At 35.2% G+C, this 27312-nt stretch overlaps 1 protein-coding gene across 1 annotated transcript in view; it reads left to right on the top strand.

Moving 5' to 3' along the window:
• LOC149801601 (GON-4-like protein) overlaps positions 1–27312 on the top strand; it is a 123300-nt gene that overhangs the window by 80874 nt on the left and 15114 nt on the right. The window contains exons 22-26 of the mRNA XM_089955858.1: positions 7818–7970; positions 11161–11342; positions 16118–16334; positions 18984–19235; positions 23071–25142. Of these exons, the coding sequence (XP_089811984.1) occupies positions 7818–7970; positions 11161–11342; positions 16118–16334; positions 18984–19235; positions 23071–25142 (2876 nt within the window). The remainder of the gene's footprint in view (positions 1–7817; positions 7971–11160; positions 11343–16117; positions 16335–18983; positions 19236–23070; positions 25143–27312) is intronic.

Below are 27312 nucleotides of genomic sequence, written 5' to 3'. Positions count from 1 at the left end.
GAATTCTTTGGAAATCTTTCTGTACATTTGAAACTTCAAAACAGAAGGGGCATTTCTTTTTGGAACGTATTCAGATTTCTTGGAACTATTGGAATTAAAAGGACTTTAAGGAAATAGGAATTCATTCACCATGCTGTAAGTTAATTTAATTCTTTCACTCCTTTATTGTGAAAAATGAATTTTTTCAATTGTTCAAAACTTGTTTGTTTTGCTATTTCTTGTTGCATAGTTTAAGCCCCTGGAGTCGTAACATGGGATTGATGGCAAAAGTTAAAGATCAATGAGCAAAATTAACATATATTACTTACCCTGCCTGGATTCATGTTTGGTGACACGCTCCTTCTTCAAAATATCATAGTCAGTTATAAATGAATTGACGACTTGTGCCTTGATACATATATCACAGAACATCTGCTTTAACTTTGTATCATATCTCAGCCACACATGCCCAAGTTTCCAGCTGTCAATAAAAAGTTTCGGGAACTTTTGACTTATTCATCATGATGTGGTGTTGCGCTTGAAGCATTACTACCATCAGTACATGTAGATGCTGTTGGACTGTCAGGTATAACGTCAGGTTCAGTGACTGTTGTCTGATGAATTTGTACTAAATCCAAATTCTGTTAATTTTGTTAACTTACTCTAAAGGATGAGACGATGAACACGCAATGGTAGACTTTTGTTTACCCATGATAAAGTTGTACTGTTGACAATATATAATTCTGATTGCGATTTTTTCCATTTGCATTGTATTTATGCACAGCAATCAGTACTTAAAAAATAAACAGTTTTCTCTGAAGTTTCAGCAAAACTATTTTATTGGCATATTTCAAAAAACAACCGAAGGATAAGCCGTCGTTCAGTTAATTGTAGCTGTTGTATCTGTTTGCATCTTCAGAGGTAAGTCGATTGTAGGTATAGTCCGGTTGCATGACTGAGTGTATCACAACATACAGTACTCAGGCCAGATGTCAACATAAGCGGATTATAATGTAACAATGCACTGTAAAGATGGGTTTGTCAATACGAACAAAGGATTTGTTTATGTAACAGATAGATTCCAGTGCATTGTCTGTCCAAACTTGTGGCTTCCTTTCATGGTCCCTTGTAATGTCTCCACTCTGAATCCATGATTGTATGTACAACTTAAACAGCCAAAAAGATTGTTGCCAAAAAAATCACTAGATGGTATATTTTGTCGCCAATAAGGAAAACAAATTGCTATTTGCGACATTGGCAAAGCACAGGATGATCCCTGGAACAAAAGAAAAGTTAAAAGGTTTGCAAATCCTACCTGCATATGAATTAGCTGTCCTGGTCATGTGTTAGGTCAACTGTTCAGTTGATAAATGAACACTGTTATAAATATTATTGTGTATGTAATATAATTAAACTTCCTGAAATTATCCTACTCATTCACAAATGTGGTCAAAGATAGCAAGGCGACCAAGCAAAATGAGTATGTTTCACAGATCAAGTTCATTGTGGAGAAGTGAGTTTCAGAGTCTGCCATTTTGAAGTGAGTTTCAGAGTCTGCCGTTAAGTTAAAATTAATGAATTGGCACTCAGAGGTATCCTCAAGGATGAGAAAAAGATTCACTGTTATTTGCAGTGAAACCACAGCATCAGTATTTTACTATTGGAACAAGAACAGAAGATTTGACGTGGATGCTGGTTTCACAAAATAAAGGAATTTTGCTTGATTGTGAAGCAACAACAAAAAAGCAGTTACATAATGCACATTTTTTCATGTACTTGTGAAAGTTGTTGAATCCCGTTGGAATAGTGTTAATGATCTTTCAGAGATTTGGCATCTTAAAAATAAAGGTAATTTATACAGAAAAGCCAAAAGCTTCATTAGAAAAAGTGTCTTAAGGACAGTTATTCTAAACATGATTATAAAAAGAGTATTCAGCTATTAAACAGCACAGTTGCCAACCCCTTCCCCAATGGTTATTCTGTGTCCAGTGGGGATGACATCACTTATTTTTTGGGAGGTCCCTCTGTAATCTGTGCTCTAACTTGTAGTGCGGTAAGTGTTTTAGGACCCCGATGTGCAGGAGCTATTGCTTAACAGAATTTTAGTGTGTTTCCAGGCACAATATATAGAAGTTTTTGAGTCATCAGCAAATGAAGTATTATATATTAACTGTATTTATGATCTCTTTCTTGTTATCATGTAATTTTTGACATTCTGTTAATGGTTGCACACCCTGCTAAAATTTCCACAACAATATAAATATTAAAACACATATTACTGCATAACTCAGGATTATTTGTTCAGTTGGCCATGGCATTTTTCCATTTGGCCACTACTAGCCTGATACCCTACCATCCTCATTAAAATCAGCGTGTGGTCAAGCCCACTTCAAAAACTGACACTGAACATATACAATAGAGGGATACATTTTTAAGATATTCCTGAAAAAATCTAATTTTCATTTGTAAGCTAGTTATCTATACAGAAGGAAAGTCTTTTTTTTTTAAATGTTCAAACAGTTGGATAAATTGTAGTTGCTGCAATCTCAAACATTGAAAGTGTCATTAAAATATAACCAACCAACAAGATAGTGATAAACATTTTCAAATCATTTTCTGTTGTATATTTATAAACCTTTTGCTCTATCATGCAACCAAAACCCACAATTGATGTATGTTCATACACGAGACAGAAAATAAACAGTATTATTATTAATGGACAATCTTGAAACTAAGTATGCCAAGCTCTTCCTTCCTCTATGGGATTTAGTGTTCAGATTGTGCAGATTAATCCAGTTGTTCTTTTGACTGCTTCGGTGGCCTTAGTAGATAGATTGTCTGCCTCAGATGGAAGAGGTTGCAGTTTCAAACCCCGGCTGAGTCATACCCAAGATTTATAAGAATGGTACTAGCTGCTGTCTCACTTGGTGCTTAGGATTAAGAATTTTGCATTAGGACTGGTTGGCCTGATGTCAGGATAATGTGACAGAGTGGGACAGGATACTACGTGTCTGCAGCATGATGTCCAAGTGCTAGACATCACTATAAATTGCCTCACCGCAGACATTGTAGCGATATAACTGAAATATTGTTAAAACTATGTTATAAGCCAAATCACACACACACAGACTTAAAGTGAGGAAGAGGCCAATTGATTTTGGGGTCATGAGGTCAAAAGTCAAGTTCAGTGTGACTCTTTGAAAAAGAGGGCTTGCACAATAACTTTTGTTCATGAGTATGTTCCTTCAGCAAAATGTATTGATGTCTTGCAGTAAAGTTAGAAATTTATAAGTTTGGTGGTCTCAAGGTCAGAGATCATTGTCATGGTGAGCCTAATAAAAAAGTATGAGTCCTGCAAGCTTAGTTCAAAACTACATAGCTTTACCAAAGTTCCATGTCACTAGTCCCATTGATTAAGTCCTGAATCAACTTTGCTTTGCTGGTGTCTCCATAAAGGACTGTTGAACAGAGAACAGTTTTCTTGTTATTATGTCACAATTTCATCTTAATAACTTAATGGTTCAAATCAAAATATACTATAAGCTTTACATGAAGAAGACATATATTTTGTCATTGTTCAGAAGTGCTTATGGTATGGCCTGTTATTAGTCAAATATCAACCTATTAACACAAGTTTGTTATTTATACTCCTAAATCGTTTGGAGGATTGCCATAAAATTTAATGCAAACATTCATCCCAAGATCTAGTTTGACCTAATTGATAATCTGTTTGCTTGGACATCTCATATGGTTGGCACAGAGGCCATCTTGAAAATTGGATCTGTACCCCACATGAATCGATGATCATATAAACATGGGGTTTTTGTTGAAAGATTTCTTTCTCTAGTTTATCCTAGTATGGTAGCCATCACAGCAATTGTGAAAATGTTATCACTGCTCCTTCAGATTGGATGGTCATAATGACATTGAGTTTTCACCAAAAGACTTTGTATGATATCTGATTGGTCCTGATAAAAATGTTGCCAGTCTTCCATGGAATATGGCCACCATGATGGCCATATTCAGAAATCTTATGTCTAATGCTGCTCCTCCTGATTGGATGGATATATTGAAATAGGGTTTTCAGTAAAAGACTTCATATGACTTTGTTGTATCTACATGAAAATGATATTAATCTTGCATTAAATATGGCAGCCACAGTGGCCATCTTGAAATTCTTGCTATTGTTTAAGAATATTAGAAATTATGTCAACACTGGGCCATCTTGGATACCTGGAAATTCCTTTTGGACAGTAGAGCATCACATCCTTCAAGGAGAAGTAGGATATCTCAATGTCCAACTATTTTTTTGACAAATGTGGAATTATTTCTTTGATATTATCTTCAACAGTGTGGTGCCCCAGATGACATGCTGTTGCTTGTGGGGGCGGGAGCGGGTGGGTTGTAGGCTGGCCAAATGCTGATGTTTATACCACTTATTATCAGTACTGTCCCCTAAAAACAAAGTGTTTGTCCCTAATATATTCTTGTTCAGTCTGGTGAGACTGATTGATTATGAGGCTTTCATTGTCCAAAAATAGTTTACAAAAAATAATTAACTTCTAATCTGGGAAATGCATAAATTTAGTTTTACTACAATTTTTTAACAGTTGTGGCCAAAATTACAATCTTTGATTGGGGGGGGGGCTAAATTTGTAACGTATAGTTCAAGCAGTGGATATCTTGTAGGTATTCATGCTGATTCTGCAAGTTATTTTTTATTTAGTCTTTTTGTTGCAGGGGAGTATTGCTGTATTTTTTAAACCTTTATTCAGCTCCCTTCAATAACTCGGCTCTATTGGCAAGGATGCGAGTTACCAAGGAACCTCTGAAATATGAATAAGGGTTTACCATTATGGCTTGACTATGAGAAAACCATGGGGGAGGGGTAACAGTGTTTAATGGTTGATTACTCATTTTGGGAATATCTTTCAATAAACAGCTTTTACCAATGAAATTGTTTGCTTTTGGGTATAAATTAACTTTATTTTCAAGATAACTAATTTTTGAAAGACCCTGAAACACATAATTCAACACATAATATACAGTGTGCCTAATTGTGTACCTGCAAAACACTACATATTATGTCTCTGCTTTTTTCACAGCAAAACAAGATTTATTTTGTTTGAAAAGTAGAGACATTTATTTCATGAACAAACCATCAACAATGAAACTCTATTTTTAAAACTTGTTTTATTACTGAAATACTGATTCCAATGAATTTATTGCAAGTAATGGTGAGACTTACACTTATTCCTGACCAAATATCATAGTGCCAATTCAGGAATTTTAAGTTCATTACAAACTTTGGAACTCTACTCCATAATGAAGTGTATCTATCAGAGCTGTGAATTCACTGGGTACTTCTTTAGCTTGGTTGCCTTGCTATCTTTCATTACATTTGTGAGTGACTAGGATAATTTAAGGTAGCTAACTGTTACTTACACAATAATTTTTATAGCAGTGATCAAGTGATCAATTTAAATGAGTTGACCTGACTCATAACACCACTAGCTCTTACACAGGTAGGATTTGCATGCATTTTAACTTTTTTTATATTCTGTTCCCATTATTTGTTTTGGTATATAAGACATAATTAAATTGATAATGCAAAGCAGCTCTGCGTTTAATAAGGGTGTATCAACACAACAAATATGTCTGCAAATCGGAGATCAGCACACAGTCAGCAGTTGATTAGGTTCTTACTGAAACACCTGTGACATAACTGTGATGGTTGATTGACATTTTTCACATTTGAATACAGGAGGGCATATTGCATTTATGATGATTAAACTGAAACCAAATTAAAATACATGACTAAGGCACAAATTTTGCTGGAAAAAATTTGTTTCATTACAATTTATTTCATAAAGTGTTGCCACTGGTTAGAATTAGTGATATTTTCGCTGATACAAATTTATCAAAGTTTGTTATTTGTAGTGTACTGAGAATATTTTTGTGATGAAAATTATAAGATGTGAATTTCCTGATGCTAACTGCCATTTTCGATGATAAAATTAGCAATATATCAGGGTTAGATCATGATTTTCTTCATTTTCATCAAATAAGGATTATTCTTTCAGCATTTTGTAGATAAAAATGGGATCCACACATGCCCCAGCATTATGAGTGGATTTGAGAGCTATTGGGGCATGAGTTATGAAGAGAGCAGTGTATAAAGTTATGAATTGTAATCTGCTTTCCAAACTACTTTGGTTTGAAGGCTTCCAAGACAACTTAATTAATGGATGTAAGAACTCTGGCTGTCTCCTTTTAGATTTTTTTCTTCAGGTTGATTCTTTTAAACTTGAGTGTGGGAGTCTCAAACTGTACAAGCATATTCTAAAATATTTGTGACTAAACCATTGAAAGTTTATTATTTCACATTAAATGGAAAAGTATGATAATTTAGGTCTTAATAATTCTTCAGGTCCTATTTGCAATTTTTCATGATCTCTTGTGATGCAGAATTGAGACACACTGATGGGGGTCTTCATTAATTGTGATGATAGCATTGGCCATTTTGCTGTATTGTGATGATATAATTTATCCATGTACTCACTTGTGATGATGTAATTGACCCTTGTATTCTCTTGTGATGATATCAATGATCCTTGTACTCTTGTGATATCATTGATCCTTGTACTCTTGTGATGATATAATTGACCCTTGTACTCTCTTGTGACGATATAATTGACCCTTGTATTCTCTTGTGATGATATCATTGATCCTTGTACTCTCTTGTGATATCATTGATCCTTGTACTCTTGTGATGATATAATTGACCCTTGTACTCTGTTGTGATGATATAATTGACCCTTGTATTCTCTTGTGATGATATCATTGAGCCTTGTACTCTCTTGTGATATCATTGATCCTTGTACTTTTGTGATGATATAATTGACCCTTGTACTCTCTTGTGATGATATCATTGACCCTTGTACTATCTTATGATGCAGAATGAAGACATGCCTTAGTTAATATTTATGGATGCTGATTATTCTTAATTTTATGGACATGGAATTTTAATCTTCTTTTTCAAGCTTCTGTGGAAATCTAAGATCGGTATATGCTCAGATGATCATTCCCACGAAAGTTATCAAGAAACTACACAATATTATGTTTAAACTCATTTACATTATTCATTTAATAAAAGAAAGATTTTTTTTGTTTTGTGGGTTTTAACTGCATTTTTCATGCCTTTCGTAAGGACACACCAAGGCAGCTAATCTGGGCTGGCCTAGGCAGGTATTAAAGCCTTGGTTCTTGGATTATAAATCTGGCACTTATACTGATTGAGTTGTTGTGGCTCCATATCAATATTACCATAATCAGAATGCAAAAACAATCTGTAACCTGGAAATTAGAGTGATCATGTCAACTTCAGATGAGGAGAAGTCAGCTTTGGGCAAAATAACATTAACTGAGTTGATTATTTGATTATTTTGAATTAATTTCCCACCCATCCCACTAGCATAGAGCCAGGATTACTTTCGAGAACAAAACATAAAGGAATTAGATGGCTAATTTTTTCATGATAGACATACATTTAAGGTCAGCTAATTTCAGGTTTAGGTTATCAGATTTCATTTCTGTATGTATGTGAACCATTAAATAATAAGCTTATGTAAAATCAATTTTTCTTTAAATCAACCAAGTAATCTTTTTTCAGTAATGGGGTTCAAAGTATTTAATTTCTTATGGCCAAATTGAGTGAACAAATGAGCCTACTATCTCTGCTTAAGTAGAAAATCTGTCTGTTTGCAAATCGAGTTACTGAAGTAAGAACCACAGAAAATATTATACAGTGAACCAGATGTTTATGTTGTCCATTACAGCTGTACAAGGGAGTGTGTAAAATGCTGGCTGATCATCCAGACCTGGTCAGTGACTTTGCTGGTTTTCTTCTCCCAGAACAAGCTCTGGAGTGTGAGTGCTACACAGCCAATCAAGAATTTGTCAAGGCCCGAACATTCCTCAGAAAACTGGAGGTATTTACGATATTTCTTGACAAAATCTTTGTTTTACTCAGTCCTTCATGTGGATCTGTCCATCTATCCATACATCTGTATGTGTATCAATTGTTTAATCAATTTTTGACCTTTTTCAAATTTTATGACATTTGCTGTTCTTGTCTGTTGAAGTTTTCCTCTAATGGCATAATAATACATTGTGGTTTGATAAATGAAACTTATTGGATATTTTCAAATATCCATATTACCATGTTCACCCATGTAATTTGCACACATTTTTCACCTAAATACAGTGCACCCCCGCTATAACATGCCCTGCTATAACGCGAATTTGGATATAATACAGTCGTGGCATGGCTCCCGAAATTTCATATCTTCATTCGCACATGAAAAAATATTTTTTGTTCTAAGTATATGAAATAGTGAATAACAAATTTATTATCATTATGGGGGAAGAGATCGTGTATGATTTGAATTTAATATGATCGTGGTGTGGTTCCTGAAATTTTAAATACATGTATGTGTATATTTCTCGTACTGGGAAGAAAAAAAATTTTTTTAGTATGAGAAATAGTGTGTAAAATGTTTATTATCATTTTGGGGAAGAGTTCGCATATGAATTTTAATATAATACAATCGTGGCGTAGCTTCTAAAATTTAACAATATCACCAGGTTCTTGAAGTGTTATGCCAAAATAAACATTATTGGACATGTTGCCAGTAAATAATGTCTGCTTTATTAGCTGGAAATTGAAATGGTATGAAATTGTACATGCGTTCAGCTTTAAAAATTTGTTTTTTATAAAAGTGACTTGTGACCATTGCAGGCCTACTGCACTTAGTTCTCGGGTTTTACATGGGTATGGTGTTTGTTTATGAACTCGTTATTAATTTCCTATTTTTTATAAAAATATTTTACTGTTATGGAAAAGCAAGTTCAGTATAGTAGTTTTCACATGTTTCTTTCAGTAGTCACAAAATCTGAAGTAAAAGTTAAATGCATGCTGAAAGCATTTGTTGATTTGTAATTATTCTTGTTGTAGTCGTTCAAATGAATAGGCATACAAGCATTAATTATTGGAAATTTGCAATGGATAAATGTACACGGAAACACATATGATAACATTTTAGCAGTATGAAATTTGTAAAGACACCGTTCATAGACACTGGAATGTAATGAACCGTGCACGTGTTTCGTCTTTCTTAACCTAATTTTGCTGTTAATTTTTTCTATTGAATTCAGACACATAATGATGTGTGACAGAATTATTGAATAGTTTAAATATGTATGCAATTTTTGCAATGGAATTACATATTTTATGGATTAATTTCAAGCCCCGACAGTACGATATCAGATGGTAAGTAAACGGTGTTGATACTCTGTTCATGCTATATATTAGATGTTGAATTCAGATACAATGATCAGGGGAAAAAATATTGAATATTGTAAATCTGTGTGCAATTTTTCAATGGAATTACATGCATTATAGATGAACTGAATGCCATGACGGCATGATAGTAAACGGTGTTGATATCCTATTCATCATATACCGTAGACATGAATACACATATATGTGCCAACGAGTTGTTCTCTCAAAAAAGTAAAATACTGTAAAACCATGCATTAACACAACCCCGATATTAATGCGATCCAATTTTGTGGACCCCAATTATCGCGTTATAGCAGGGTTCCACTGTAATTGCTGATTTTGGGAGCTGCACTAATTTTACAGGAATAGAAAAGCAAGAAATCATTTTTAGATCCCATGGTTGATAGGTCAGATGGATTTTGGTATGGTCCTTCACCTGTCTCAAGAAACAAATGACCAGTTGCCACATGATTTTACAGGGCTCATTCCATCATCAAGGATTGACCAATTTGTACATGATTTTACAGGGTGCATTCCAGCATCAAGGCCTGACCAATTGCACATGATTTTACAGGGCAGATTACAGTATCAAGGCCTGACCAGTTTGCACATGATTATACAGGGCACATTCCAGCATCAATGCCTGACCAATTTATACATGATTTTACAGGGTGCATTCCAGCATCAAGGCCTGACCAATTTGTACATGATTTTACAGGGCACATTCCAGCATCAAAGCCTGACCAATTTGTACATGATTTTACAGGGTGCATTCCAGCATCAAGGCCTGACCAATTTGTACATGATTTTACAGGGCACATTCCAGCATCAAAGTCTGACCAGTTTGTACATGATTTTACAGGGTGCATTCCAGCATCAAGGCCTGACCAATTTATACACGATTTTACAGGGTAGATTCCAGCATCAAGGCCTAAAATTGCTCATTTGAAGCCAGTATGTCATCCAATATGCCCACCATTATTAATAACAGAAAGACCTTTCAACAACTTCTCAAAAAACCACTTAACTGGATATGACCATATAGGGGGATTGAAAATTTGTTCACGTGATGCCAATCACCAATAAAAGCAGAAAACCTTTTAAATGATTTCTTATCAAAAGACACTTTACAGAATTTGACCCAATTTGACAGAAGGTATCCAGGCATAAAGCCTTTCAATTTTGTGGTGATGATGTGTATTCGCCATCAAATATAGTCACTATTCATATTTAGACTGTTTTGTACTCAGTATCCAATACATTGAATATACCACCATGCTGTGCATGTGACCATATTTAGTGCATGAATACTTTCAACAAACGAAATAAAAAGACTATATGTGTGCATGATTGATAGAATCAAGACAGAATTGTTAATTGTAATATGATTTAAATGAATATTTTCCTACAATGGCAGTTTATGACATGTGTTTCTGTCAGGTTTATGGTATGTTGTACGCAACTCTATATATTGAAGGAAACAGGTAACCATGCTCAGCTTTTTTACTCGGTTTTTTTTTTTAATGACTCCCAGTTCAGAACCAACTGCACACCACTTGCTGAGTCAGCAATCATGATTACAAAGGGTAAAATAAAGTTCTTTTGTGTTCATATCTGGATTTGCAATGCAGTCGTTTGTAGCAGTGTTGAACATATAATTTGCCAGAAAATTGTGACAGCTACTTGCATTTAGCAAGTAGTAACTCATGTTGATGCATTTATTTAGTAGTAAAATCAATATATGCATAATAACTTTGATCATAAATGACAGTTGGTTGCAAATAACAGTTTGCTCAAATCATGTTTTGCTGTATCATCCTCATGTCTTTTTGTGACAGATCAATTTCCAGAGGAACCCATCACACTTCCAGAAGCTGATGAAGACATTCTGGCGTTGGAACAAAAAGAACAACCGGACCCTGGTGGAGTTACAGACCCTGATTCAGCCACTTCTTAAGGGACAGAAACACCTAATAGAGGAATTCTCCTGCTTCTTCCCAGAGGAACAGCCACTTGACAGGTAATATAGCCAGGATAAATGGAAACATTAACTCCTTCCTGGGTTATGTATTGACTCAAAAGCCAACACTTATTTCTTTTTTCTGCAGCATGAAGTGATAGACACTTAAAGCTCCCAGTGCCCCCCCCCCCCATTCCCTTTGCTCACAACACTTGCATGGAACTGTCAGGTTTAAATGCTTTTCTTTGGGCATGACAGCAGTATCCATAGCACACCTCTTGTGTACACAGTCATGATTCATTGTATAAGGCACCTACTCACTAATTGGGGTAACCATAGCATTGCTAGGAATAAGCTCCATTTGTGCAAGGATACACGCCAGTCAAACGGCAAATGATCATCAAAGGTCAACTGAGATTATTTTTGTCCAAGTGTCCAGCATGTGTCATCTGTCATGTCTCATCCTTCATCCATCAGCTGTTGCTAAATTCAATTCCTTCTTAAAAAAAAAACAAAAAAAATAGGATAATTTCAAACAAATTTGGCAGAGAGCATTTTGGTATAAAGGGCTTTCAAGTTTATAAAAAAAATTATGCTGATTAGTGCCATCAAATATGGTTAGCATCACTAAAAATAAAACAAAACTTTTAAGCATCTTCTTAAAAGCTACTCAACAGAAATGTGAACAAATTTATCATGAAGCATTCTAGCAAATGGATCTTTCAAACATGTGTAAATGATGCTGACGTGCCATATGGGCACTGATACTAACAATAGAAAAACCCATAAACTACTCTTTCTCACTTAACAGAATTGGACCAATTCGTACAGGAAGCATCTAGGCAAGAAGACCGCTCTATTTTTTGGGAATGATGCCAACCTGCCATTAAATTTGGACACCATTACTAAGGACAGAAAAACTTGTAGATGATTTCTTCCCAAAGACTGTTTAAAAGAATTTGACCAAAATTTCACAGAAAGTATCCTTGTATGAAAACCTTTTAATCTTGTCTTAATGACTTTAGGATTGACAGAGAAGTTGCAAATGAAAATTTAGTTTGATGCATTCACAAATTGTGAGTGAATCCTTGTATTGTATATGGCTGAATGGGTCCAACTAATAACTAATGGCAGTTATTCAAGGTATGATCTGTAAGATAGACCAAGAAATTCTGAATGATTCCTTTACCTGAAGGTAGCCATTATAAGCAGTTGTCATATGCTCTACAGCAAGAGCCCATTTCTTCAACTGACCAACTGTACTAGATCATAGGCCTTTGAAGTCTCAGGCTAAAGAAGAGACACAAAAAAGAACATTTTCCATTCTGAGGACAATTCAGGATGAGTCTAGAGGAAACCTGGATCCAGTAAAAGTATATAATTATTATAAGTGTTAAGATCAATAATGATGAGGACCTATATAATCCAGCATTGATCTTCTAAGTGTTAAGATCAACATTGATTAGGACTGCCACATGTATTATCCATGCATTGATCTCCTAAGTGTATAATCAAAAATGATGAAGATTGCCACCTATAAAATCCATTAATAATCTGAGAAATGTTAAAAATGCATCTGGTACATGTATGAATAGTACGAATGGCAACAAGTTACTGTGAATGGATTCACTTAATGATATGTGCATATTTTAAATTGAATAAATAGACAGTTGTTCAGTAGTTATAATTTTAATGCTAAAAATCCGGTCGATGAAAATCCTCCCTCTTTTGAGGTCAAAACTCGTGACCAAATTTTGAGAATCTCCTGATCTTTCCTGTCTTTTCAATCACATGTATCAAAACTCATTAAGTACGGTAACTGTTGTAATAGAAATATAATTGAAAATGGCCTCCAATTTAATTCTACACATGTTTACAGCTTAATTAAAAGAATTTTCATAAAATTGATACATGTATTGAGCTTGACAGCAAGAAATCATGTTTCTTAAAACATGGGTATTGAATTATACCATAAGTAATATTGAAATGAAGAAAACATTTTAAATATATAGGTCATAGGAATTAAGGTGTCCAATTTGAATTTAATCATTAAATAATGTTTGGAAGTTTATAGATAATAACTTTGACAGGATGCTGCAGTAACTCATTTAGTTGAGCATCAGGCTTGTAATTCACTTGTTCAATACCGGCTCGGGTCAGCTGCCTCAGTTTGCCGTATTGAAAGTCACTTCCCTATCTGCCTGATTCTGCCAGTAATATGTTTAAAATTACTTTAAAACTAGCAAAAAACAAATGACTTTGAGCCATACAATAAAAAAATGTAAAACTGATATATTCTATATACTTCCATGAAATAACACCAAAAAAAAAGGCATTGAGACATGTGTATTCTCAAGAAGCTGTGTAGCACTATTTTGTCTTGTGTTTGGTTATAAATTTTGAGGCCCAAACTTAGAAAAAAAGTTAGTGCTATTGCTACTCATCAGTATTTCATAGTATTCCACAGATGACAATAATTATTAGGGTCTGAGCTTCTTAATCTTAATTGGGTCTAAATCAGGTCACATGGTGTGCATGAATGTCTGCCGCCATAGTTGTGTAGATAAATAATGTTACATTTCTTTTCCCCAAGGTAATTGTTTATTTTATATGATGACTTTTACCTTGGGGCTCAGTATTGTCATTCTTCTCTTGTGATTTCCCCCATGTTTCAAGTAAATTATTTAAAGTACATGTGCTGCTGTTATGTATGTAAGTCACGGATTTAAAGTGATTTTGAAATATCCACACTATTTATTTGTATTATAATTAGAGCTTATTTATTTTCGATTCCCAGGATCAATGCCATCACATCTGAAAAATTCACGGATGGCTCACATAATAATGGTATTGGTTACAGGCATAAGAATTGAACTCATGACACACAATTCTTGACCTTTACTGAATAGTGCAAGAACTGTAATGGTGACTGGAGAGAGTAGGGAAAAATGTTTGCGAATCCAGAAGGAAAGATACGGCGAGAGTTGATACAAGTAGACAATCATTTCAAAGACTACTTCAGAATAACTTCTCAGCAGAATTTATCCAAACTATACAGAATGAATCCCAGCATAAAGGGCTTGCAGATTTTTACAAATGATGCTAATCAACTATCAAATATGGCTGCCATTACTAAAAAGAGAAGAAAAAACTTTAAATAACTTCTCAGAAACTGTTCAGCAGAGGTTTACAAAATTTTACAAAAAGCATTCTGCTATAGTAAAAGTCACACAGGTCATGTAGGCATTCAACACTGACTATTTCAGTAATGGGTGTCATTTTTTAGAATTTGATTCTGCATACCTTTAAGTGGCAAGTATTCACTTCATTTGTATTCTTATACATCTACATTCCTTTGGAAGGTCATTATTTTGATGCCCCAAGAAGTACTTATGACAAAATCAATGTTAAAGTTTGTAGGCATTTTTGGACAAAATGAACCTAAAGGTGTGATTCCGTACAATCCGGATTGAATGTCGTGCTCTGTGATGTCGCAATGAAAGCTATGCATATTGATATACCATGACGATTCTGTTCGACATGCTCTTTTCTTGATCCTAGTTTAGCATATGACCACCATTTTAAAAGACCATAGTGGTCGATAATTTTCATCTGGAAGTCTCTTAATTACAGTTAAGGTGTAGAGCCTTCAATAATCAGAATTGAATCAACTTTGGTTAAAGACAATTGGTGTTCAATTTTAGAAGTACTCGTGCATGAAGGGCTTTTAACTTTGTACATATTTGCTAGTCAGCTTTCAAATGCTGCTGCTGTTACTAAAGATAGAAGAAAAAATGTTAATAACTTCATTTATATATTAAAAAAAGTGCTGAACAGACTTCAACCATATTTAAAGAAAGTATCATAGCATGAATACTTTTCAGATTTCTGCTGTTCGGCTATCTGATATGAATGCCATTAATGAAAGTTGGAAAACATTTACATAACATTATTCCACAAAAATAGTGTTAAACAGGATTTGAGAAATTTGGACACCGAGTGTCTTGCCTTAAGACACTTTAAATATTGGACAATTGATGTTGATTTGCCCGCTGATATTGATAAAGATACAAATGCTGGAAACGGTTGTTCTTATAACATATACAGTTGACAGCATTTTAAATTTTTTTAAGCATAAAGCAATCTACTCAGCCAGATTTCTTGGCCAACTGTTACATTTAGCTATTAGTATATGTCCTCCCACATGGATGTGAACACAAGCAATTTACATTTTAATTTGACCCAAATCAGATGTGTTGCTTCACTTTAATAAGGTGTCAGATGATTTCTGTGATGATCAGATTTGATATTTTATGGACTTATGGCCTTTAAATAACTGGCACCTCACTATCTTCTGAGCTTTATAGAACTCAGATTTAGAGGTTTAATTTCAACCATATTTGCTAAATGTACTCCCCAAAACAAGGTCTTAGATGAATTATATGATGACCAGATTTTACTGCATTTTACCCCTTGACCAATTTAAGGATAGCTATGCTTTCCATTGGTTTTAAACACTAACATCCTTGGGTTTTGTATCAAACAAAATTTTTTGAAAAGCTTTACTTATCAAAATCTCAAATGAGTTTAATGATCAACCGATTTGAACCTGTTTTTGTAATGTTCTGATCCTTGATTGGCATGGAATATTTGTATGGCTTGTGAAACTAGCATTTATTTGTTTTTAAAGTCATACAAGCCATGAAGCTTCATATTTAGCAAGATCTTGGATGATATCTTTTTTTCAGTATGATTTCCCAATCTGCAGATTTTTTAGAGGTCACAGGAGGTGATAGTGATTATGTTAGTGGCAACCTTTTTTCTTTCTTTCATAGTTATATGACAGACTATGAGGATGTAGCCCTTGGGGACAGTGATGAGGATGGAGTAGGGGCAGGTGAGGTGGACCAGTTTGAGACCATTGAGATGGCGGATGAGGCAGAGGAGATATATGGAACAAAACACTGTCCATGTTCTTGTCATGATGGAAATGCCACCAGCAGTGATTACTACAGCTCTATGAAGAAACATTGCTATACATGTGGTCTGACTGTTAGTTGCCCCTTTTACATTTTCATCCATTCAGTGTAATCTTAGTTTACTCACTGCATGCAATGGGTCACACTGGTATGACAAGTCTATCATTTTTAAATCCATCAAATTTTTCACATACCATCAATTCAAAAATCTGAATTATATATGTCCTTTAATTTCTCATGAGAACTTTGTATATTCACTTTTATTGAGCTTTTTTTCTTCAGATATTTGTCTTAAGGTATCAGTTAAAATTTTGATTGATATTTCTTTATATACAAGTACTTGTATACAGAAAAGATATAATTAATAAGTATAGAAACAATTAATGACAACACATATTTAACACAGAACGTTGCTATTTTTAGCTCTACTATGGGATGTTGTCAGTTATCTGATGTCCTTATGCCTGTTAGCTTACATTTTTTATCACTACTCCTTCTAAACTGCTTTGAGGATTGCCTTGAAACTTTAAACACACATTCATCCCATGGTCAAGGTGGTTGTAAGTGAAAATAGTGCTTCTTGGACATCCAGTATGGCAGCCACAGCAGCCATGCTGACAATCTATTTTTAGCAATTCCTTATGAAAGGATGTTCATGTCAGTATGGGCTTTTCACTAAAAAACTTCTTAGATGTCAAGTTGGTTCTGAATGAAAATCCAAATCCTATATAGTCATCAATGTGGCCATCTTTAAAACCTTTTTATCACTATCTGAATGGATGGTCGTAACAGCATGGGTTTTCACTAAAAGACTTGTGATTCAGCTGGTCCTAAATTAAAATGGTGCCAATCAGATGTGTGATATGGCTGCCACAGTGGCCATCTTGAAAATCTTGTTATCACTGTGCCTCGTAGATGAATCAGTTATATCAGTATGAGGTTTTCACTGAAAGTCTTTGCATGATGTCTAGTTGTTGGTCCTAAATGAAAATGGACCTTATCTGAAATCGAATATGGTTACCATGGCAGTCATCTTGGAAATCTTATTGCTACTACTCCTTAATGGATGATCATATCAACATGGGGTTTTCACTAAAAGATTTCATATTATGTCTAAATGGTGCTTAATAAAATAGGTGTTGATATAATGTCCAGTATGGCTGCCATAGCAGCCATTTTGAAAATCTTGTTATAGCTACTTCTGAATGGATGGTCATATCAGCATGTGGTTTTCACTAAAAGACTTGTTATGATGTCTAGCTGTTCCTAAATAAAAATGATATCAATCTGACCTCCGTGTATGGCTACCACAGTACCCATCTTGAAATCTGATCACAACTCTACATGAACAGAAAATCATTGATGTGGTGTTTTCACCTGAAGAATTTATATGATGTCCAATTGGTCTTAAATGGAAATTGTGCTGATCTGACATTCATATGGCCACCACAGCAGCCATCTTGAAAAATCTTTTCATTGGTACTCCAGAATGGAAAGTCATATCTTGAAAATATTGTTATCTCTACACCTCTCCAGACTGATCACTATATCAACTTGGGATTTTTGGCAATTTACTTATAATAACTAGTTGAAAATGGTGCAGATTTGACATCCACTATGATTGCTATTGCAGTGATTGTGAAAATGTTATCGTTGTTCATTCTGAATGGATGGTTATATTTACATCAGGTTTTCACCAAACAGTTTGTATGATTTTGATTGGTCCTACAAGAAAATGGTGCCAATCTTACATGGAATATAGCCATCATAATGGTCATATTGAAAAATATTGTTATGATTAACTCTGCTCCTCCTGAATGAATGAATGAATGGTCATATTAACAAAGGACTTTTTATGGTAGCTGGTCTTACACACAATTTAGCTGCCTTGACAACTTCTTAAAAATCTTGTTGTCACTACTCTCCCAGAATGGATGATCCTTATGACATGGGATTTTCACCAAAACACTTATAATGTCCACTTTGTACTCAGAAGAAAATGGTGCCAAGCTGTTATCCAGGATATGTACTTTTTTAAAATTATAGCAGTTTTAGAGACTAACACCTATAATAAGAACTGGCTGAGAGAAAGCAGTGTGAATGGAAATGGGCTTAAACCTAGGACCTATTTAGTAGCAACCAGGCCAATCCAGCATAAACTTTACACAACCCAAAATCTTATAAATATTTTGACTAGGGATGGATGGGTAGGAAAATAAATACCAGTTTTAGGTTTTTATGCAGTTGAGTTTCTCCTTGCCCATTTTGTCTTGTTTTCCAACCCCCTCTTTCATGAACATTTTTGTCAACCATAAAAGGAATTTTTTTTAATAAAAATTGTATTACTGTATGTGGTGGGTCTACCAAATCAGCAAGATCAAATTTTTATTATCTTGATGATTGGTGCAAAACCAGAATGGCTGGCTAGATACCCACCCATCCCTAATTCTCACCAATTAAAAAACTGCATAGTACACTTTCTGAGTAAGATTACCAATCCTGGAATAACTTTACACAAAGTGGGGACATGTGCTCCATCACAAAAATTATCCCAGCAGATACTCTCATTCAGCCAGTACATGTTGTGCTCATTTAAATAACTACACAGTCAGGAAACAGAATGTTAGTTCAGATTCGGAGGTCAGCACTTTAGGGTAGAAAATAAGAAATTACTCTGAAAATACATTTTCACTACTATAGTTTTAAAATATATTTTTTGTAGGTTGTTGATGGGGAGCTGGTGTGCAAGGTAAACAAAACCACCATGAAAAAGGTAAAGGTCACATTCCATCCCCCAATCTATCCCAAGCCTAGCTTGTCGCCACCAGTCCAGCAGCAGTCCCTGCAGGAACCAGTTCAGTCACAGGCACCAGACTGGACAGACTCAGATAGTGCAGAAAAAGAAAACATTGAACATTTTGATACTGGAACCATTCAGCCAGAAAACAACAAACTTAGACCATTAGCTGGAAAGGTAACCACACCTTGGCTCTATTTATCTATCTGTCTGTCTGTCTATCTATCTGTCTGTTTGTCTGTCTGCTTCAAGCAGCTGACTGTATATAAAGTTCACTTAGTTACATTCATGTGTTATTCTTTATATCTCTAATTCCTGTCTGGGCACTTTATCATGAAACATTTGGAGTACCAGACATCAATTTATTCTCAGATTTAAAAAATTACGATCTTCCATAACTTATCTTTACAATTTTTGGATAATATTAATTTCTTCTTGCGTGCAAAATTTTGATGATGGTAGAACCAGGAAGACTAAAGGTTTTTTTTTTTTTATGCTTACTGTTAGGTGGAGAATATTATGTTATGTTGCATTCCTGTCTTTGCCACCAACTCTTCCTGTACAGCCATTTTTAGCTCTACTGGTTCAAGACTAGAGGAGCTTATGGCCCTATTTCAGAACTCTACCAGAACCTGTCCAAATTTATGTACCAGCTGAGGTGGTTACAGAATCTGGATCCCAGCAGAATCCAAACTGAAAGGGTTCCCTCCAGTTATCTAGCAGTAGAAACTGCAGAGGTCTCATATGAAATGTTCCTAGAGGAACTTATTATATCTGCTGCCATATTCCCAGAAGAGAGAAGTAGAGCCAAATAGACAATTAAATCTTCTTGAACACTCATTTTGTGAGGGGCAGTATCAGTATGATCCTGAAGGAATGAACATAAACTGCCACTTGATTTGTGAGGAAATTAATCCCAGTGTACCTGACATTTTGGGAAGGAATCAGATTTGATTTACCCTGATTAGGGATTAAGTCCAGACAAGTCCCTTTCTTCCAGCAGAGTGACAGGTTCTCTGGGTACTTATCGGTTACTGCATTGTATGGGATAATATGAACAAGTTTACTTGAGCAATACTGCACAGTATTAGGAGTGCAGTATTGTTCAGAAAAAACAAGTTCATATTTTTCCATAAAAATGTAGTAACCTTTGTATTATATCATTTTATTTTTCTACTTAATGCACAGTAATGAAAAGAAACATTTCAAGAAATAAATTAATTTAATTTCTGCTACATTATAAAGTAAATACACAACTGTAGTTAAACAAATACACAATAACAGTTTTCATACACATGTAGCACTGCCCAACGACCTTTTAACTTGATAGCCTACTGCGTGCTCAGTCACTCAGTTAAAAAAGAAATCTTTTGCTCCATTTAAAATTGAAATTTATAATCATATTATGGATGACTGCACCTTGGAACAAATTTTACAGTTGGTCAGGAATGGAGGGATTTTGTTTTTCTGTCCATCCAGCTAAATTCTGCCTGTCTAGTTCAGATGGACTGTATTTATTAGCTGGGTGGATTCCGTATGATGTACATGTGGCAAGAGGGACAAGCTGCATATCTGTTCTGGCATTGGTAGTTTGTAAGCTGGAAAAAATATGAGTCTTTTAATTTAAATTCTCAAAAAGATATAGACCTACATATTGCAGTACATTTTTATGCTGTGGATTAGTATTTGGAGCCTACGTAATTCTAATTAGCAGGAATAGCCCACAAAGTACATTTGATGGAAATTCAAGCTGCAGAAAGGAAGGTACATTTATTGCCATTATCATATTATACCTGACATATTTTTATGCCCTGTCACTTGCATGATCTTAGTTGGAGCAACCCCAGCTTTCAATAGGGTTGTCACAGTTAATCTTCCTTACTGAATGGTTGGTGATTCATCCATGGATTTCTGCCCTTTCTATGGCTAGTTTCATCACAGGTCCCAGTTGATTAACTCCCATTGGTATGTCATAATACCTGCAAGTTTAAATATTTTATCCTATAAAATATATTTTTATTTAAACTCCTTTGCACTGTACACTTTTTATTGTTAGGCTTTTTAAAAAATAGTTTCTTTTTCCAACTTGGTTAAAAAAATATCTTTGCTTTCGTATATTTTTTAATGTTAATTGATCCATTTGATTGTGGAAATTGTGTGGTATTTTATTAAAGGTTTTTCCTATCTTTTTGTTTTCTTTCATATCTGTTTATTTTCATTCATTCATTCATTTATTGACTGAAATTGTTTTTCAACTTTTTTATTTGAATAAGGACATTAATTGAATCTGTAGAAATGTGATTACCATATTTGGGAAGCTTTCAGTTTCTGCATTGGAAATGCAGTAAGATAGAAGTGACCGTTGTCATCCATCATTTCTGAGGGTCTTTATTTCAAATGCTTCAAATAAAGGTGAACTGGGTCTCCATTCCAGTGCTGTTCCAGTGTAAAAATCTGAGGTACTGCGGACGTGTAGTCGTCCCTCCCAAGTTTTTCGATCCCTCTCAGTGTATTGATGATACTGGGTACTGGTGGAATCTGTGAAAACTGAGACATATCCAGACTTTAATATTCTTGTCTCCTCTTGACTTTTGAATTTAGTGCTTGGACTGACTTGCAAAATGGTCAGTCTCTAAGATACAGGATAGCCTTTCTGTGCTATTTCTATAGACGCTAGAGAGCATAACTCACAGTCAGAGCCATTCAATTTGTGAATTGTGATGAATATTTCTGCATCCATGAGTCACATCGATAAGATCCGTTTTTCTTAATATCTGATGCCATTCTTTTTCAATTTAGACTGGTTATGTATGTGTTTATCAAAATATAATGAATCTGTGACACGTGGTTTCACATTCAAGAAACCCATCCATTTTCATGGAACTGTTTCATGTACAGTTACTATAAATAAAAAAAAGGAAATTAGATAGAGGTCTGATGATGGATAAATGCCCAGAAGACATTAGTCACATGACATAAGCCTTGATTTGTAATTGTTATTCTGTGCCTTGCACACTCCTGACATCTTTGATCTGAACATGGAATCTTTTTTTCTTCTTTTTAACAGTACCCAGTTGCCCATTTTTATTACCCAGGTTATTATCAATGGGCAGCTCATTCATAGACAGGTTTATTAAGAGGGAAAAATTGAGATAAGGCAAAGTTTTCCTATTTCAGGGCCTTCCATTCAGATATCAAGTTGGAGACTTAGTTGCCAAATTAGTGGGAGTGGGGACACCTCCCCCAATGGGGATACAAGTTATTTTTTTAAGTAGTTGGGTGTAAAGTAAAAGTAGCCAGGTAAATCACACAGCTCTTGACTGATAATGAAAGCCCTTCCTTTTTTTTAAAAACAAAGAATGGAAACTTTGGCTTTGATGTGAAACACCCTCTCTATTTCCCTGTTCTTTAGAAAGGTGTATAAACCCCAGAATTATATTCCTTTTGACACATTACTTTTCTTTCATTGAAAAGAAATTTTATTTCTCATATATGGAAAATAACATATACTGCAGTACTGCTATTGTAAATATCAGATCCTATAAACACAAAGAGAATGCTCAATCACCCAAATAATAATTGTTATAAATTACACAATGGTCATGGTACAAGTCAATTACCTTGTATGAAACCATTGTGAATTGCTGAATTCCCTATGGGGCACTTGGATGATTTGCACCCTTGGTGACCTGATTGGTTATTCTTCTGGGCACAAAATATTTCCCCTGATTTTAAAAGTCAGATTTTATATATATATATATATATATCACACTCCTGACAAAATTTCAGTTCTTTCACCTTGCTAGCTTTTTGTTTTCTAATAGTAATAGTGCCGAAGTGGGGGAGATACGCATTTGCTCTTTTTTTTTTATCCTTTCTAATGTAAAGGATGGTCATTGCAAGGTTCACAGTAGATAAGAAATCCATGTTTAACTCCTCTTTGGTTCGTTTTGTTTTGCCAAAAACTCAAACACTATGTAAGCAATGATTTAATTTTATTTACTCATTTCAGAAATCTCCCTACAAAAAGAAGTCCTTTAGCAAGAAATTCCATTCTTTGAAAGACAAATATTCTCACAAAGTGACCCATTTCTTCCATCGACACAAACCCAGCAAACATCTCCCCCATGATGGCAGACACAGTAGCTCAGCCAACACTTCTTCGAGCAGTGGAGAGGGGGCAAGGAAGGGAGCTGACGGCTCACCAGGGTCCAGCCAGAGTAACACAGGTGAAGCAGATTGTACCCACTTCAGGGACTCACAACTGGGAAATAATTTAGATTCGCAAGGCAGAACTAGCATTTCTCATGCTAAAGAAATGGAGATGGAAAGTGAGAAACAGAAGCCGAGATCTGTAGAAATTTATTTGGGTTTGCATGTTAATGACAGCAATGAATCTTTTGTTGAAAGGGCTTCAGATACAATTGGAAAATTGAGTGTAAATCAAGCGTCCACAGATCTGAACTTGTCAGGGTCGACACTTAATACAGGACAGATGATAAAAACTGATATTAGCACGAGTGCTGCAGTTAACTCTATAAATGCGGCAAACCAGGATGTAGATTTCGTTAGATCTGTTGTGACAGGAAGGATATCCCCGCAGACACTGGAAAATGCCCCTGTGGAGTTGCACGGATCAGACAGCAAGCAGTTTCTGTCCACAGACTCTAACTCATGTCTAGACATTCTGGCCAAGGCTGTGAAGTCAGCTAGGATAGAAATGAGTGAAAGTGGAGCATCCATGGATATGTCATCCTTTCCACTGCAGTTTTCTGGAAGTGTGTTTTCAACTCAGCCTGAAAAATTTAAAGAGACTCCTTCCAGTCTGTCTGTTACAGTCCCTGCTAGTTGCACATATAGTACTACTAGATCATTATTTACAAAAGTTTCTGATATTGTAAGCAGTGCTACATATATTGCAGAAATGTGTTTACCTTCTAGCGTATCCCAAAATAAGCCCGTGACTCATGAAGGCCCTACAGTCAAACCTAAAGTATCATCTCCAGCTAGAAAACTCAAGAGGATTAGACCCATTCCAGTACCAGTCACCCACAAGAGTCCTATGACTGTATCAGTAGGTGACTTAGAAAGGGCATCACCTTTTGAGTTACTGCATCAAACAAAGTCTCCAGATAATTCACAGGGAGCTTCTCCATCATCAGGTAGTATAATTGGCTCTCCATATGGTGGCAGTTCAGATTGTGAACTTTCCAAATCAAGGATATCTGCAAATCAGACTAGTAAAATAAATCCTCACTCAAAGTTAAGGAAACAAAGTATGTTGTCTGAGACACAAACCGCAGAGAATAGTTCATCTTCTCGAATGACTCATGGTGGTCATGTTGAGATTGGAGTTGTCTCCCATCCTTACTCAATCTCTTGCATGGAGGATTCTGTATCCCTCTCGGTGGACAGGTTAGTGGGTGTGCATGACAAGATTCATGGGAAGCTTTGTTCAAGTGGAGACCAGGATTCGTCTAGAGGTAAAGAATCAAACAAATGTGCAAAACACACAGATAATGTCAGATCCCCTGAAGGACATGTTAATGAATTTTCAACGAATGATTCACAACCAGTTCGAGGAGAATGTTTGAAAACCAGTGTATTAGGTACAAGATCAAATAGTGATCCCTTTGCCACAAAATGTTCATCAGAGAAATTGCCAATGGAAGTGTCAGTAAGTGAACAGACTTTGAATGTCAGTAGACTACAATCTCCAGCTGATGATTGTAAATCCCACTCTCTTTTGACTGACAATTCAAGTATTAATAAAGAGACTGTAGATCAGTGCTCAGAAAAGAATGAAAATAAAATGAGACAGAAAATGAATAGTTTCACTACAAATTCTGATCAAAGTTCAAAAGAGGCAACTATAATCACCAGAGACAAAGAAAATATAGCTGCATGTGGGTCAGGGCAAAGTATGTATGACCCATCTGATGCATACCATGACACAACTAGCATTGTCCAGGTGGAGCCAACTGCCAGCACTATCAGCCAATCAAAGGGAAATAATCAGAATAACAGCAACATAGAACATAGTACCAAAGGAACTGAAGTACAGGAGACTAGAGAGTGGACAAGGTAACAATAACACATTCATTTGGTTGCTTTAATTTCTTATGGCATAAAAGTATTGTAGATATTCATTTTTGAAAGTTGCCTCCCTTGAAAGAGTTTTCATTGTATGACATAATGAAACTTTTCAAAATCTCATTATTGTGATTATGACAGAATTAATAAGCTTATCAGTAATATATCGAAATAGATGGGGAGGGGGTAAGTTGCTACTGGTCACCTAGAGATCCATCCGTACACTGGCTGTCATTGTGGGGCAATAGTCATATATGCATGTACATGAACTGACAGCAATGAAAGGGTGCTAATTAAAAAAAGCATACATATATATATATATATATATATATATATATATATATATATATATAAAATGTGAAACAAACTGTCATCAAATCTAAATATTTTAGGCATAGTGTTTGTGCAACCTTTGACACAGTTTGAACAATAAATCCTTATCCTATTAGAGCCCCTGCATCAGAATTTGAGAACCCTATAGTAACCACCTTTTAGTTGGTCATCTGTCAGTCTTGCCATTTACTCTGTTGCTAACCACCAAAGTTGAGCTGTGCAACTCATATAATAGGATGCCATTAGGTTGATGAATTGCTTGTTACATCTTAATGCACCTTTTAAATGTTTCTTCCTTCAGGTCTAGTTTTCATTGAATTATTAATCTTTTTCTATCCATCTTAAAATATTGTACAGATCACGAGTTTAGAAATGCAAACAACATGCTAAATGGGAAGTGAAAGTTTAACACCAAAAGGGGTTTATCAAGACATGCTAAGAACAAACCTGTTATTCCTCAATCAGACACGCATGCAAGATCATCTTACCACGCACATACCCAGGGTTTGGTTATTTATTTTCTGTCAGTTATATTACTTGTTGATTAGAATTCCTTGGCTGAATTCAAGTTTGATGAAACAAGAACAGAATACCGGTATGCCATTTTGACCATGAAGCTGTGAGAAAAATTATTTCAGGGGGACTTAAATGCATGCAGCTGAAATCAAAATTTGTCTGTCAAATCAGTCAAATGCTGCATCACTTGCATTGATCACTGTGTGAAATTGCTCTTATGTCACTTGTGTTTGAATGTATTGGAAAATCCTCAGTTGTGTTAAATATGGTACACCACAAGTAGAATTGGGCAGAGACAGTTTAACAAATTTATGCCAGACAGATGCAAACTGCCAACATTTTTGCAAGATATACCACCCTCCCTCTTCATGCTGTAAATTTAAATGCAGCAACAGTGGCATACCTTGCTATTAGTTACATAATGTCTCTGACCACTCTGATGAGTTTTAATTAAAACCCCATGCAATGTCAAGTACTCAACATAAGGAACAAATTAGTAAGATTTTGTTCGGTGTAAATTCAGATTTGATGCATTTTTCTCCAAATTTTTCTGCAGTACCATCCCAGGCCTCTATAAATGTTTAAATGACCCCTACAGACCTAACCAATATAACTGAAGTCACATGACCTGCATCTGCACAAAATCCTCACCAAGAACTCTCACAAAATACAATGAACTGCATGACAGGTTTAATCACAAACTCCACATGCCATTTCAGTATCTGCACCTTCTCGTTCAAAATGTTTCTGTGCTCCAACAAGTTAAGGAACTGCTTTTTTTATAAGTTAGATACTATTTGTCAAATATCCATGCCAGAAGAATGATAATATCAAACTTCTTTTTATTATTATAGATCTAAGAGCAATTTCCAGGTAATAAATACAGACAGATGCAGTATGAATAGTCACATAAAGTTCACATACTTAGAAAGCAAAATACATTAATGTGTCATAGAACTGTTGTCTTAAGCTATGTTGATTGTGTGTTGTAATTCTTATTTCACTGTTGCTTGAAAAGTGTGTTGACAATAAGCACAGGCCATTTGCTTTGCTAGTATGTGAAATATTTAACTGTTCTTGCACAAAGAGCTTTCCACATCAACCAACAGTGTTTATTTTTGTCAGTCCTTCAGTGTCTTTTTATTTCTACACTTATATTACATATATAATTAGGTAGGAATATCAGGGGTTAACGAAATGTTCTGTTTGTTTTTCACAGACAACAAACCCTCTGTGTGAGCGTGTCTCTGTGTGTGTGGGTGTGTACGTGTATGCGACACAGCTTCAACAACTACATGTATAAGCGTTACTT

This window comes from Sinohyriopsis cumingii, chromosome 4 (assembly GCF_028554795.1).
Source record: "Sinohyriopsis cumingii isolate HCF-2022 chromosome 4, ASM2855479v2, whole genome shotgun sequence".
Lineage (NCBI taxonomy): Eukaryota > Metazoa > Mollusca > Bivalvia > Unionida > Unionidae > Sinohyriopsis > Sinohyriopsis cumingii.
This window is presented reverse-complemented; position numbering and strand designations above follow the sequence as displayed.